Below are 15183 nucleotides of genomic sequence, written 5' to 3'. Positions count from 1 at the left end.
GATTGGAATCCCCTTCCCACATCCTGTCCAAAAAAAGGAAAGAAGTGAGCTCCTCATCTGGCACTGTTTTTATGGCTAGTTGGAAGAGACGGGTGGGGAATTCCCCTGCTAGTAACTTTTCTTTTTTTCAAGGAAGAGGTAGTTTATGCATTTTCAGATATGAAAGGAAGGAGGGAAAAGGGTTGATGGCCATGGGGAACATTTTTAAAGATGGGAAGGAAGGGGGTTTAGTAGCTCATAGAGGCATTTTGTACATTTATGTTGGAGAGGGAGAGAGGGCGGGGGGTCTGATGACTTAATAGTAGCTCATAGTGAGTTACATTCAGGTACACTCAATGCTGTTGAAGCTCTACTATACTCATTCTCCACTTTTTTTTCAGTTGGGACACCATCAATGGACAATGCTCATCAGTGGCGTAACAATGGTGAGAGGTGGAACCCCCCCCCCATCTGCTCCTTCTCTGCCCCTCCTAATATGCACGCGCATGCGCGCGCACCCTTCCCTTCCCCCATACCTCGTTAACGTTCACGGTGTGAGCAGCAACCCCAACCTGCTGCTCGCGCTTGTATCAGTTCTTCCTCTGACGTCACTTCCTAGGTGCAGGTCCAGGAACTGACGACAGAGGAAGAGCCAACACTGGCGTGAGCAGCAGGATGGGGTTGCCACTTGTGCCGCAAACATTAAAGAAGTGCAGGGGAAGGGAAGCGGCGCGCAGGTGGGGTAGTGGGGGGTGTGGGAAAGGAATGAGGGGGGCAGAAAAAGGGACGGGTATTGGCGCCCCCACAAAGATGGTGCCCGGGGCAGACTGTCTCCCTGCCTCCTCCCTCCCTTATTATGCCACTGATGTTCACATGTGTGCAGGGCTTTTCCCAGAGGGTGCTCATGGGTCCTGTGTACTGGCACCTTTTCCTTTGCCTGCTAAAATTGACCCTATGGCCCCCAAGTATTAATGAAAGAGGCCAGGCTCTCCACACCAATGCTGCATTTTCCTATATTGTATGGCTGGTTGCAGAGGGTCTAGATATTGTGGAGTGGGTCCCTCAGTGATCACCCACCCCTATAGGATGGCCTGTAATTTTAGTACCAGCACCTTTTGGTTAGAAAAATTGCACTGCATATATGACACACGGCATACATGACCCTCTCGGATCTTTTGGTCTGACACATTATAGTAGTTCTTATAAACTGCGGCCCTTGAGAACAGGGGATGCCCACTCCTACCCTAACAGAATACAGCAAAATACTTGACTTTGGACATCACACAAATACAGACTGAACAAGGTACAGAACAACTGACAACAGACTAGGAATAGAAAGATGCGGACAAAAACTGAACTGGACCCCAGACTGCAAGCAATGCAATGCTGGAGAAACAGAAACACGTTTCTTATCCCAATGTGCAAAATATAAAGATATTAGAGGTAGTGTGCACTTCCCAAAACTAAACTCAAAGGCTTCCCAGAAAAGAATGAGTGAGAAGAATGCTATATAATCCTTGGGGGACGAGGAGAAACAGCAGCAAAATATATTGAATCCTACCACCATGCAACAAATGTGTTCTACGAATGTTGTAGACCACAACCAGAACGTGGGAATTGTTCTCTCTAAACCACTGTTTTCTCTCTTTCTGTTTCTTTTATTTTCTCACTATATATCAGTAACTGTATTATTTAGCATCAGGATGAAGAGAAAGAAAAGCTCTGAGAAGTAATTTAAACTTAGCTTGTCAGATTTACGAAGAAAAGAGCTTTTTTGAATTTGCATAACTTCCTAGAATGAGTCTCAGACATGTTTATTGGCATCTTGTCACCATCTAGTGGCCGGTTTTAAGAAAGGTTTGCCATATAATGATTTGGCACACCCTTACATAATAGTGACAGTGACATTCAATACTGCCCACAATTTTCATTCCCTTATTTCTTAAGCAACTTATGACCTACTGTAGTGTTTGTTGGAGAATTCTGTCTAACTTACAGTCAAGTGGAAAAGCTACTTTGTGGTACACCTTATTTATTTAATTAATTTTTGTTTGTTGGAAAGAGTATTTCTTCATGAATATGACCAAACATACATTAGGATTTCTTAAATTTTAAATTATACATTGTAAGTGGAAAGATTCAGCTCCCATATGCAAGCAAAACCGAATGCTGACAGCTTCTCTATGAACATAACATAAGAACATAAGCAATGCCTCTGCTGGGTCAGACCTGAGGTCCATCGTGCCCAGCAGTCCGCTCACACGGCGGCCCAACAGGTCCAGGACCTGTGCAGTAATCCTCTATCTATACCCCTCTATCCCATTTTCCAGCAGGAAAGTGTCCAATCCTTTCTTGAACCCCAGTACCGTACTCTGCCCTATTACACTCTCTGGAAGCGCATTCCAGGTGTCCACCACACGATGGGTAAAGAAGAACTTCCTAGCATTCGTTTTGAATCTGTCCCCTTTAAACTTTTCTGAATGCCCTCTTGTTCCTTTATTATTCGAAAGTTTGAAGAATCTGTCCCTCTCTACTCTCTCTATGCCCTTCATGATCTTATAAGTCTCTATCATATCCGCTCTAAGTCTCCTCTTCTCCAGGGAAAAGAGACCCAGTTTCTCCAATCTCTCAGCGTATGAAAGGTTTTCCATCTCCTTTATCAGATGCGTCACTCTCCTCTGAACCCTCTCAAGTAACACCATGTCCTTCTTAAGGTATGGCGACCAATATTGGACGCAGTACTCCAGATGCGGACACACCATCGCCCGATACAATGGCAGGATAACTTCTTTCGTTCTGGTTGTAATACCCTTCTTGATTATACCTAGCATTCTGTTTGCCTTCTTAGCGGCCGCTGCGCATTGTGCTGTCGGCTTCATTGTCATGTCCACCATTACCCCCAAGTCCCTTTCTTGGGTACTCTCATTTAATAACATCCCTCCCATCGTATAATTGTACCTCGGGTTTCTGTTTCCCACATGTAATACTTTACATTTCTCAACGTTGAACTTCATCTGCCATCTCTCAGCCCATTCCCCTAGTTTGTTCAAGTCCCTTTACAATTCTTCACAGTCCTCTTTAGTCCGAGCTCCACTAAATAGTTTGGTGTCGTCCAGCGGCTCGAGCACCGAGCCCTGCGGGACCCCACTTGTTACCCTCCTCCAGTCCGAGTAGTGGCCCTTCACTCCTACCCTCTGTTTCCTACCCGCTAACCAGTTTCTGATCCATCTATGTACGTCTCCTTCCACCCCATAGAACACCTTACTAACTTTTCACTTACATACTACACTCATATCATTTCCACAATCCCATAGCCAGGTTACACCTGCTATATCCATGCATTACTAACACATCACATACACGCTCCATATTTATATCCCACATGTCAAAACTGCAAACACGTTCCACTGATAAACACAGTCAAACCATTTTTACCCTCCACTTACATTCATTCATACTGCATATCACATTCACAATCATACTACCTGCATGCGCCACTGACATGCTTTACTCTGGCTATATCCATTTCCCTATTTATAAGTTCCACTGATACGAACATAACATAAGAATAGACATACTGGGTCAGACCAGTGGTCCATCTAGCCCAGTATCCTGTTTCCACAGTGGCCAATCCAGGTCATAAGTACCTGACAGAATTCCAAATAGTAGCAACGTTCAATGCTATAGATACCAGGGCAAGCAGTGGCTTCCCTCATGTCTGTCTCAATAGCAGACTATGGAGCTTTCCTCTAAGAACTTGTCCAAACTTTTTTTTTAACCCAGACACACTAACTGTTGTTACCACATCCTCTGGTAATGAGTTCCAGAGCTTAACTATCCATTGAGTGAAAAAAATATTTCCTCCTATTCGTTTTAAAAGTACACTTCTCCCTCCGCATTCACGGTTTCAGCACTCACGGTTTTGCTTATTCTTGATTTTTCACATGTTGACTCCTCCCCCCCCCCTCAAATTACGTCATGAGTAAAGTACCTGCACTGTACCGATAAAAAGTTTGGCGCTTACCAGCTTTCACTCAGAAAATCGCTGCTTCCAAGCTTTCACCCTCAAAATCGCTGCTTCCAATATTTCACCCTCAAAATCGCTGCTTCTCAGTGTGCACAGAGAAAAATGCTGCTTCCCAGCATGCACAGAGAAAATTGTGGCTTGCCTGCTATCAGTCTGAAAATCACTGCTTTCTTCAGCGATATTGCCTGTTCTTCAAGAACAGGTCAGGTCTCCCACCATTGTTTGTTATTTGCGGTTTCAATAGTAATACTGGCGGCTGTTACAGACTAACATATAAAAAGTTATTCACAGTTTTTCTGTATTCACGGTTATGCCCCCACCCCTAACCACTGCGAATACGGAGGGAGAAGAGTATTGCCATGTAACTTCATTGAGTGCCCAGTAAGCACAGTTACTTACCGTAACAGGTGTTATCCAGGGACAGCAGGCAGATATTCTTGACTGATGGGTGACGGCACCGACGGAGCCCCGGTACGGACAATTTTAGAGTGATTGCACTCTAAGAACTTAGAAAGTTCTAGCTAGGCCGCACCGCGCGTGCGCGAGTGCCTTCCCGCCCGACGAAGGCGCGCGGTCCCCAGTTAATATAAGCCAGCTAAGAAGCCAACCCAGGGAGGTGGGAGGGACGCAAGAATATCTGCCTGCTGTCCCTGGATAACACCTGTTACGGTAAGTAACTGTGCTTTATCCCAGGACAAATAGGCAGCATATTCTTGACTGATGGGTGACCTCCAAGCTAACAAAAAGCGGGATGGAGGGAAGGTTGGCCATTAGGAAAATAAATTTTGTAAAACAGATTGGCTGAAGTGTCCATCCCGTCTGGAGAATGCATCCAGACAATAGTGAGATGTAAAAGTATGAACTGAGGACCAAGTAGCAGCCTTGCAGATTTCCTCAATGGAAGTGGAGCGGAGGAAAGCTACAGACGCTGCCATAGCTCTAACTTTGTGGCCTGTGACAGAACCTTCCAGTGTCAGGCCCGACTGAGCATAACAGAATGAAACGCAAGCATCAAGCCAATTGGATAGAGTGCGTTTAGATACAGGATGATCCAACTTGTTAGGATCAAGGACAAAAACAGTTGAGGAGATGATCTGTGAGGTTTAGTGCGTTCAAGATAGTAAGCCAAAGCACGTTTACAGTCCAAGGTATGCAAAGCCTGTTCACCTGGATGAGAATGAGGCTTCGGAAAAAATACAGGTAGGACTATGGACTGATTAAGATGAAAGTCAGACACAACCTTAGGGAGAAACTTTGGATGTGTACGGAGAACCACCTTATCATGGTGAAAAACAGTGAAAGGTGGATCGGCCACTAGTGCATGCAACTTACTGACCCTCCTGGCAGAAGTGAGAGCTATAAGGAAGACCACTTTCCAAGTAAGAAATTTGAAATGTGCTGCGGCCAAAGGTTCAAAAGGAGGCTTCATTAAAGCGGAAAGAACCACATTGAGATCCCAGACCACAGGAGGGGGCTTGAGAGGTGGTTTCACATTGAAAAGGCCCCTCATGAACCTAGAAACCAAAGGATGAGCCGAGAGGGGTTTTCCATGAATTGGCTCATGAAAGGCAGCAATGGCACTAAGATGAACTCTGATAGAAGTAGATTTGAGACCAGAGTCAGACAAGGAAAGAAGATAGTCAAACACCAGTCCCACTGCTAGAGACATGGGATTATGGTGATGTAAGAGACACCAGGAAGAAAACTGAGACCACTTCTGCTGATAACATTGAAGCGTGGCCGGTTTCCTGGAAGCATCAATGATAGAACGGACAGGCTGAGAAAGGAGTGAGTGAGCCGAAGTCAGCCCAAGAGATACCAAGCTGTCAGGTGCAGAGACTGCAAGTTAGGGTCTGCTGATGCTGAGTAAGCAGAGAAGGAAACAGTGGAAGAAGTATGGGTTCCCTGGAACTGAGTTGAAGTAGAAGGGAGAACCAATGTTGCCTGGGCCACCGTGGAGCGATGAGAATCATGGTGGCTTGTTCCCTCCTGAGCTTGAACAATGTCCGCAGCATGAGCGGTAGAGGAGGAAATGCATATAGGAAGAGATTGGTCCAATCCAGGAGAAATGCATCGGGTGCCAGACGGTGAGGAGAGGAGAGTCTGGAGCAAAACAGGGGCAGCTGATGATTGTGAGGAGCTGCAAAAAGGTCCACTTGAGGAGTGCCCCATTGAGCAAAAATGGACTGGAGAGTCAAGGGGTCGAGAGTCCATTCGTGAGGTTGGAGAATTCTGCTGAGATTGTCTGCTAAGGAATTCTGCTCCCCTTGAATGTAGACAGCTTTCAGGAATAAATGACGAGTTGTCGCCTGTGACCAAATCCGTTGGGCTTCCTGACACAACAGGCGAGAACCCGTCCCTCCCTGTTTGTTGATGTAGTACATTGCAACTTGATTGTCTGTGCAAATGAGCAATACTTGAGGAAAGAGAAGATGTTGAAATGCCTTGAGGGCATAAAATATCGCTCGGAGTTCCAGGAAATTGATGTGGTGTTTCTTTTCCTGGGCAGTCCAAAACCCCTGAGTTTGGAATTTGTTCAAGTGAGCTCCCCAGGCATAAGGGGATGCATCTGTGGTGATCACAAAATGATGAGGAGGTAGATGGAACAGTAGACCTCTGGATAGATGTGAAGATGTCAACCACCAAAGAAGCGACTGTCGAAGAGACGAGGTCACAGATATGTGTTGTGAGCAAGGATCCGTCGCTTGCGACCACTGAGTTGCTAGGGTCCATTGAGGAGTACGCAGGTGGAGACGTGCAAAGGGGGTGACATGCACTGTGGACGCCATGTGCCCCAATAGCACCATCATGTGATTGGCAGAGATGGTAATCTGTTGAAACACCTGCCGACAGAGATGAAGGATGGTCTGAAGGCGGTTGGATGGAAGAAACGCCCTCATCAGAACAGTGTCCAGAATGGCTCCAATGAATTGAAGTCGCTGGGTCGGAATGAGGTGCGACTTGGGTAGATTGATTTCGAAACCCAAGAGTTGAAGGAAGTGAATGGTCTGGTTGGTGGCAAGCAGAACCGCCTGAGGAGAATGAGCCTTGATCAGCCAGTCGTCCAAATAAGGGAAGACTTGAAAATTGTGAGAGCGGAGATTGGCCGCTACCACAATCAGACACTTGGTGAATACCCTGGGAGAGGAGGCCAGACCGAAGGGTAGCACCTTGTATTGATAATGATTTTGATTGATGAGAAAACGTAGATATTGCCTGGATGTCAGATGGATAGGAATATGTGTGTAAGCCTCTTTGAGATCGAGGGAGCATAGCCAGTCGCCCTGAGTGAGAAGAGGGTAGAGGGTGGCAAGAGAGAGCATTTTGAACTTCTCCTTGACCAAACATTTGTTGAGATCTCTAAGATCTAAGATGGGTCTGAGGTCTCCGGTCTTTTTGGGAACTAGAAAGTACCGGGAGTAAAATCCCTGACCTCGCTGATCTTGAGGAACTTCTTCGATGGCATTGATAAGAAGGAGGGATTGAACCTCTTGAGCGAGAAGGAGGGACTGAGACTTGTTGGAAGCAGACTCTTTTGGCAGGCCTAACGGCGGAGGAGTCTGAAAATTGAGGGAGTAGCCGTGGGCTATGATAGAGAGCACCCACTGGTCGGTGGTGATCACCTCCCATCGAGTCAGAAAATTGTTTAGTCGACCTCCTATGGGCTGTGGAAGAGGACATGAGGGAGGAAGACTGGCAATGCCCTGGAGAAGTGAGTCAAAAGGGCTGAGTCGGTTTAGGCTAAGTAACAGGCTTTATGGCAGGCGGCTGTTGTTGGCGAGCCTGATGTTGTTGCTGCCATTGCCTCCGAGGCTGAGGAGGATGAGGCTGAATCGGTCGAGCAGAAAAATGCCTCTGATACGACGTCTGCTGTCTGAAAGGACGAGGAGGAGGGGGTTTCTTTTTGTTTTTCAATAAAGTGTCCCACCTCGTCTCATGAGCAGAAAGCTTCTGAGTAGTGGTATCCATAAATTCTCCAAACAGCTCATCACCCAGGCAGGGAGCATTGGCAAGGTGGTCCTGGTGGTTTACATCAAGGTCTGAGACGCGGAGCCAGGCCAAACGTCTCATGGCTACCGAGAGAGCAGTAGCTCGGGATGTCAGTTCAAACGTGTCATAGATGGAACGGACCATGAACTTCCTGAGCTGCAAAAGACTGGCAGTGCATTGCTGGAAAGCAGAAAGCTTGCGGTCAGGAATATACTTTTGAAAAGTGGCCATCTGCTGGATAAGATGTTTCAGGTAAAAGGAGAAATGGAAGGCATAGTTACCTGAACGGTTGGCCAACATAGCATTTTGATAAAGTCATTTACCGAATTTATCCATGGTTTTGCCCTCTCTGCCAGGAGGGACAGATGCATACACACTAGAGCCTGCAGATTTCTTTAGGGTTGACTCCACCAGCAAGGATTTGTGTGGAAGCTGCGGTTTGTCAAACCCTGGAATAGGAATAACTTTATAAAGTGATTCCAATTTCCTTGGAGCTCCTGGAATAGTGAGAGGAGTTTCCAAGTTTTTATAAAAAGTTTCCCTTAGGATGTCATGAAGGGGTAACTTTAAAAATTCTTTGGGAGGTTGGTCAAAGTCTAAAGCATCCAGGAATGCCTTTGACTTCTTAGAATCAGATTCCAAAGGGAGAGATAGGGTGTCTGACATCTCCCGAAGGAATTTAGTGAAGGAAGAGTGCTCTGGCTTACTAGCAGGATCTTGCACCGATAGGTCAGCCTCATCCGATGAAAAATCCTCCTCGGTACCGAGGGGATCCTCTGAATCATCCCATAAATCAGGGTCCCGTACCGATGGAAGACGGCCCTGAGAAATAGGAGTAGAGGAGTCGGTATGCTTGGTCTTGCGCACTGATTTGCCTGAACGCATCGACACCGTACCCGGTGACTGTAAAACGGGACGGAAGTCAGAGAGCGGTACTGGATCAGAGGCCGAGTGAGCAGTACGTCGAAGAGACTTCGGCTCTGCTGATAAAACAGGCATGGACATGGAAGAGGCAGATTTAAGCGGTGCCAATAACGTCGATGCCGACAATATAGGCTGGTCGACGATCAGTACCGTAGGCTCAGTGGGGACCGACACCGGAAGGCTCGGAGTTAGCAGAGCCGGGAGCAGGTGTTGTAATTGCTCCTTAAGTTGGACCTGGAGGATGGATGCTATTCTCTCATCCAAAGACGGTCCCGATGGCACCGGTACCGCTTTTTTCTTGCTCGGTACCTGCGGTGCAGCTCGACGCTCAGGCGAAGTCTATGCCGATGAAGAGGCAGTGACTTCTATGGGAGCGGAGCGTTTGCAGAGCCGGCGCGCAGTCTGCAGGACTTGGCTCACTGCATGTTCGACTGGCGGGCCAAGGACAGTAGGGGATGGCTTCTTAGCCGGCTTACCTACAGGGTGCAACACCGACGATGGATCTTGCGGTGTCGAAACCACCCGGTGTCGACTTGGAGGAAGTTGCCGGAGTCGATGCCGGAGGAACTTCCATGGCGGCACCGAAGAGAATCCGCTGCTGAATTTGGCGATTCTTCAAAGTTCTCTTTTGAAGAGAACTACAGCGGGTGCACGTTTCTGCCCTATGGTCTGGACCCAAACACTGAAGGCACCACTTGTGTGGGTCAGATAAAGAAATAGGGCGTGTACACCGCTGACACTTCTTAAAACCTGGTGAAGGGGGCATGAAGGGAAAAACGGCCGTAGCAAAATCGAAGCCCGAGGCCTCGATGGTGCCAACAGGCCCCGCCAGGGCCGACCGAAAAAAGTCGAAAAAAACGGACTTTTTTTTTTTTTTTTGGTAAAGAAAAGAAAATAAGAACGTGAAGAATTTCACAAAGAAAAATAACGCGCGAGCGGGAAGGCAACGAAAAAGAAAAAATTTGTCCAACAGCCGTTGGACACACGCGACTTCTTAGCTCCGTGGAAACTAAGAAACTGGGGACCGCGCGCCTTCGTCGGGTGGAAAGGCACTTGCGCACGCGCAGTGCGGCCTAGCTAGAACTTTCTAAGTTCTTAGAGTGCAATCACTCTAAAATTGTCCGTACCGGGGCTCCGTTGGTGCCGTCACCCATCAGTCAAGAATATGCTGCCTGCTTGTCCTGGGATAAGTCTTTGTACTTTTTGATAAAACAATTAATTTTTACCCATTCTACACCACTCAGGATCCATACTGAATCAATACTACAGACATGTGCTTTGTCCATGTCACACTCACACTCATGTTTCACTCCCAGGCTTCACTTTCATACTGCATGAGTGAACCTAAAGTGTTCACACTTTTTACTGCAGGCAGTCAGGCACACTGCTTTCTTTGATCTCATCTGGAAGGAAATCTGGAAGAGTAGAACAAGTACCTGGAGAAAAAGACTAAAACTCCCCACAGGATTGTTCCATGTGACAATCTTGTCAGGCTTTCCTCATATCTTGGCAAAGGGGACTTGTATACCACCATTTTGTGGCTTTGGCATTTCAAAGCTTACATTCAAAGCATTGAGCACTAAAGGATTAAGCTACTTGCCCAAGGTCACATATATATACAAATGCCTCATTCCATCAGTGATTAAAAATTATTTAATCTAAGCTCAACAAAAATCGGGGGATGAGGTGTGTAATAGCTTATCTGTATTCACAAGCCCTGCCCCTTTCCCGCTACATGAATTTCTTGTTACCACAGAAACCTTTACAGAGGGTTGGCACTGTCACAGGCCGTGTAAGCATGTGCCAACTCACTGGCCCTGAGCTGATTTTTTTATTTATAATTGCAACTGCCTTCTAAAGGTTATCTGATCAGCTCTTCTGCGACAGGGGGCAGCTGGGTCTCCTGACTGTTTAGGGTACCCTACACTCGGAAGAATTTACATCTCCGAAGAAACAAGTAGGCGTTATAAATTATGAGTTATCTACTCTGCTTAGGGTCACCAGATTTTGTCCTAAAAAAAAAAAAAGAGGATATGTGGCCCCGCCCTATTCTGCCCACAGCCCTGCCCCGTTCCCACCCTCAACCCCAGCCCCACACAAACCCTCATCTCTTTGGGGCTGCGTCAAGAGGGCATCTGCGCATGTGAAGCGATGACGTCACATGCACAAGTACATGATTGTGATGTCATTGCGTTGCAGCCCCGAGCTCAATGGACAATGGTCCCAAGCTTTAAAAAGAGGACATGTCCAGGTAAATCTGGAAGTCCTGTAACCCTAGATCTTCTACCCACTTATCTCACCTGCATAATGCCTCTTGCACAATACCATGCGCAGTTATCACTTGTCATAGGTACAGATTGATAAAAGAACCAGAGAAAAAAATTCTGATGAGTTCTCATTCTCTTACCTCAGTACGCGATGTAGGAGGTAAGATGGGCAATACTTCATCCACACTGCCTATAAGTTTGCGTAGAGACAATCCCACATTCTGCAAACAGAGAATCGAGTCATGAAGGAACACAATGAGTATTTCCATCTTCTCCAGCAAAAAGGGGCCAGGTTTCTGATTAGAGTCAAGAAGTGCGGAAAGCCTGTACCTATGTGTTTGCATAGTAGAATTTTTTAGCACGGATTTTAGGGCCCTTTTTCTAAGCTATGTTAAGCAGCTAGCACAGGTTTTACTGTGCATTAGATGTTGGCTAACAAGCATTAAACCAGTCCGTGCAGTACAGACCCTGTGCCAGATGCTTAACACAGGCAGAGGCGGAGTGAAGGAGTGGTCTGTTGTGACAGCTAGCATACAGATCAGTACCGAGTGTTGTCAGGACCTCAAAAGGTTTTAAGCGCAGCCCTCAAACAAGCAGTACGATAGCGTGACATCCCATTGCTATTAATGAGGCTGTTGCAATCATTCTACACTTCTGCTCCCCCAATCCAAAGCCCCTTTTGAAACCACCCCCCCTCCCCAATTAATCTGATCCCTCCTTTGAATCCCTCACCCAAACTCAAAGTTAATAGGTAGCTTCACCCACTTAGGAATGCCCATCCCCTTCACATAAATCTGATCTCTACCATTAGACCAACAGGGATTATCTCCCCTGTAAGTTGCATGCAAGAATGTTGGTCCCACTCATGACTCTCCCTTGGTAACATCCCCTTGTATTTATGGCATAAATTTTATGCTCTACGGGGATGATGCTCAAAACTACCGCCAATGTTAACATGCAGTTAGCGCTGGGCTTGCATGCATGCTATACTGTGCCAAATGCTCAGAAGGCTCATGGGACGTGTTAATGTGCAGGTTAAAGATGGTTTCAAATTGTATTTAAAATGTATTTAAATTAGGATTAGCAGACGTCTGGGAAAACCAGGATATAGCCTCTTTTTAGAGGATGGATTTCCAAAACCCAGCAGTCTGTCTGGATTTTAGAAGGCCCCGAATTCTGGGCCACATCTAGAGGGCCTCCAAGCATGCGTGGGTGCAACTTGATGATGATATATGCATGCGTGCATGCATGTGACATCATCGTAACTCATTAATGCATGCTTGGAGGCCCTTCAGAAATAGCCCAAACTTGGGGAAGAAGAGACGAGGTTTATATGGGGGCAGAATGGGGGGTAAAACAGGGCTGGGCTGGAGGCAGAATGGGGCAGTAACCCTAATTTCAATGAGGTCATTACGTATTCCTTCCCAAAGCACCAATGAAAGCGCTGCAATGCACAGAAGGAAATGATGGCGCGAACAATGAAAATTATTGCCAGGTCAGGGGCAGCATAGAAGGATTTCAGGAGAAGATTTCTTGTCAAATTTTCACTTGAACTGTGGGTTTTGTCTTCTTTTGCAAACAGAAAGAAGCCTGTACAATTTTAAGTGCTGATAGTGAGAAACAAACGTAAGCGAGTCTGAGCCACCTGTTGGCACCTGTTTTTCTACACTTAAAATATGATCCTTTCAAACATTTTAAGTGCAAACAATTTTTTTAAAAGGCTCATATTTAAGGGTTCAGAAGAACAGCTGCACTTCTGGTTTTATCTATGCATGCCCAAAATATAATGAAAAAAATCAAATAAATTAATTCAGGTGATCAAACTATAAATCACAAATTACATTACTAACACGTTTTTGATTTATGTTCAGCTGATTAGCACCTGATCTTCATTTCTCTCTTGCGCTGTCAGTTAGTTTGGGTGCGGGAGTTCTGCGAACGGGTAAGCCGGGTGAAAGTTTTATTAGCAGTATAGTCAAAGCTGACAATGTTGTTGTACAAGATAGTGTGTATTATTATAAGTTAGCTCACACAGTGGTTTTAGCTTTTAGGTTGTGATGGGTTATTGTTTTCAATGTTTCTTGCAGTGTCCCCTGCTGAAGAAGCTCCAATTCATGAAACTCGAGTTGGGGGGGGGTCGAGGGAAATGTGAGACAGCATTAATCTAAGTTATATTATCACAGACTGGAGCAGTTGTTGGACGAGTCACAGCTTCACCACCGCCAAAGATAAGTAATAGGCAGACAATTTAGAGTATAAGATTAATTTCAATAAGCGGTGGTATGAGATAGTGATCAGCTGTAATGGTCTCATTAACAACCTGCTCCGTGTTTATCACTAAAGGTTGGTTGTTGGGTCTGAGCTTTTCACATACACAGCATAACGGAACCCATCAGGCTATATGCTGGAAACGAAGACGGAAAGCTGACAGGATTGATAGCTGACACCCTCCAAGGATTCAAGACAAAGTTAGACAAGTTCCTGCTGAACAAGAACGTGCGCTGGTAGGGCTAGTCTCAGTTAGGGTGCTGCTCTTAGACCAGAGGGCCGCCGCATAAGCAGACTGCTGGGCATGATGACCCAGCAGTGGCAATTCTTATGTTCTTATGTTATGCATTTATGGATATTTATTACAATAAAAAGTCAAGGTGATTATGAATTTGCGATTCATCTATGCATGCACATAAGAACCGTGTACCCTGCAAAACTTGTGTGCATGGGTCAGGCATATTCTTCCCCTTGCTTTCAACTAGTTAGTGCAAATTAACCATGCATATTATTTGCATGTCATTTCTTTCAAGCACTGCATACCTATTTTTCTGCGCTGTTATTGTGCTGTGGGGTTTTGCGCCCCTAAGTGAGTTGCACGCATCATTTTTAGAATACCACGGTGCTAGAATTCGATAAATTAAGCACATACATGGCACTTAAATTTAGGCAACAAGTTATAGAAGTGAGAGAGGGAGAAATTAGGTTCTTACCTGCTAATTTACTTTCTTTTAGCTTCTCCAGACCAGTAGAGGTTAATCTTTACAAATGGGTATATATCCAATCATGACCAGCAGGTGGAGACTGAAAACAAAACTGTGGGACAGTATATAATATACTCCCTTCTCTATTTACCTCAGTCTGCCGAATAGCCAAGCAGAACCAAGAACTGGAAAACAGAAAGAAAACAATACTCTGAACAGGAGTAACAACTAACATACCCAAATGCTGTTAGAAAATGCAGAGGAGAAATACCAGAAGGAAAATGTCCCCACAGCTCGCCAGCTAAGCCAGCCGAGCCACAGCCGCTGTTCTTTAATTCTCCCCGGCCCTAGAAAAATACTAGAAAACCGCAGCAAAAAACAAAAACTGCCCGCGAAACAGCCCCAACAACAACAACAAAAACAACAACAACAGACAGGGTGGGGACCTCTACTGCTCTGGAGAAGCTAAAAGAAAGTAAATTAGCAGGTAAGAACCTAATTTCTCCTTCTTTAGCACTCTCCAGACTAGTAGAGGTTAATCTTTACAAATGGGACGTACCAAAGCAGTCCCTCTCACGGGTGGGACCCCCGCAGGGCCGATACCAGAACACGCTCACCGAACACCTCGTTCCGACGCGCCTGAACATGTACCCGATAATGTCTAACAAAGGAATGCAAGGAGGACCAAACTGCAGCCTTACAAATATCCAATGGAGGCACGAGCGACGACTCAGCCCAAGAAGCTGCCTGACCCCGAGTGGAATGAGCCTTGAGAAACTCTGGAACGGGCTTCTGTCTCAGAAGATAAGCGGAAGCAATCGTCTCCTTGATCCAGTGCGCAATAGTAGCCTTAGAAGCGCCAGCCCCCTGACGAGGACCCGCCAGAAGGACAAAGAGATGATCGGATTTCCGGACTTCCTGGGTCCGCTGCACATAAGAGCGAAAGACCCGACCGACATCCAACTTGCGCAGCTGCCCAAGACTGGGAGGACCACCGATTGATTGACATGAAAAGGAGAAACTA

At 46.1% G+C, this 15183-nt stretch overlaps 1 protein-coding gene across 5 annotated transcripts in view; it reads right to left on the bottom strand.

Moving 5' to 3' along the window:
• Positions 1–15183, bottom strand: part of PTK2B (protein tyrosine kinase 2 beta) — a 295556-nt gene that overhangs the window by 20347 nt on the left and 260026 nt on the right. For all 5 annotated transcript variants that reach the window (XM_033937098.1, XM_033937096.1, XM_033937099.1 and 2 more), the window contains one exon: positions 11328–11408. In XM_033937098.1, the coding sequence (XP_033792989.1) occupies positions 11328–11408 (81 nt within the window). The remainder of the gene's footprint in view (positions 1–11327; positions 11409–15183) is intronic.

The sequence above is a fragment of the Geotrypetes seraphini genome, chromosome 3, assembly GCF_902459505.1.
Source record: "Geotrypetes seraphini chromosome 3, aGeoSer1.1, whole genome shotgun sequence".
Lineage (NCBI taxonomy): Eukaryota > Metazoa > Chordata > Amphibia > Gymnophiona > Dermophiidae > Geotrypetes > Geotrypetes seraphini.
This window is presented reverse-complemented; position numbering and strand designations above follow the sequence as displayed.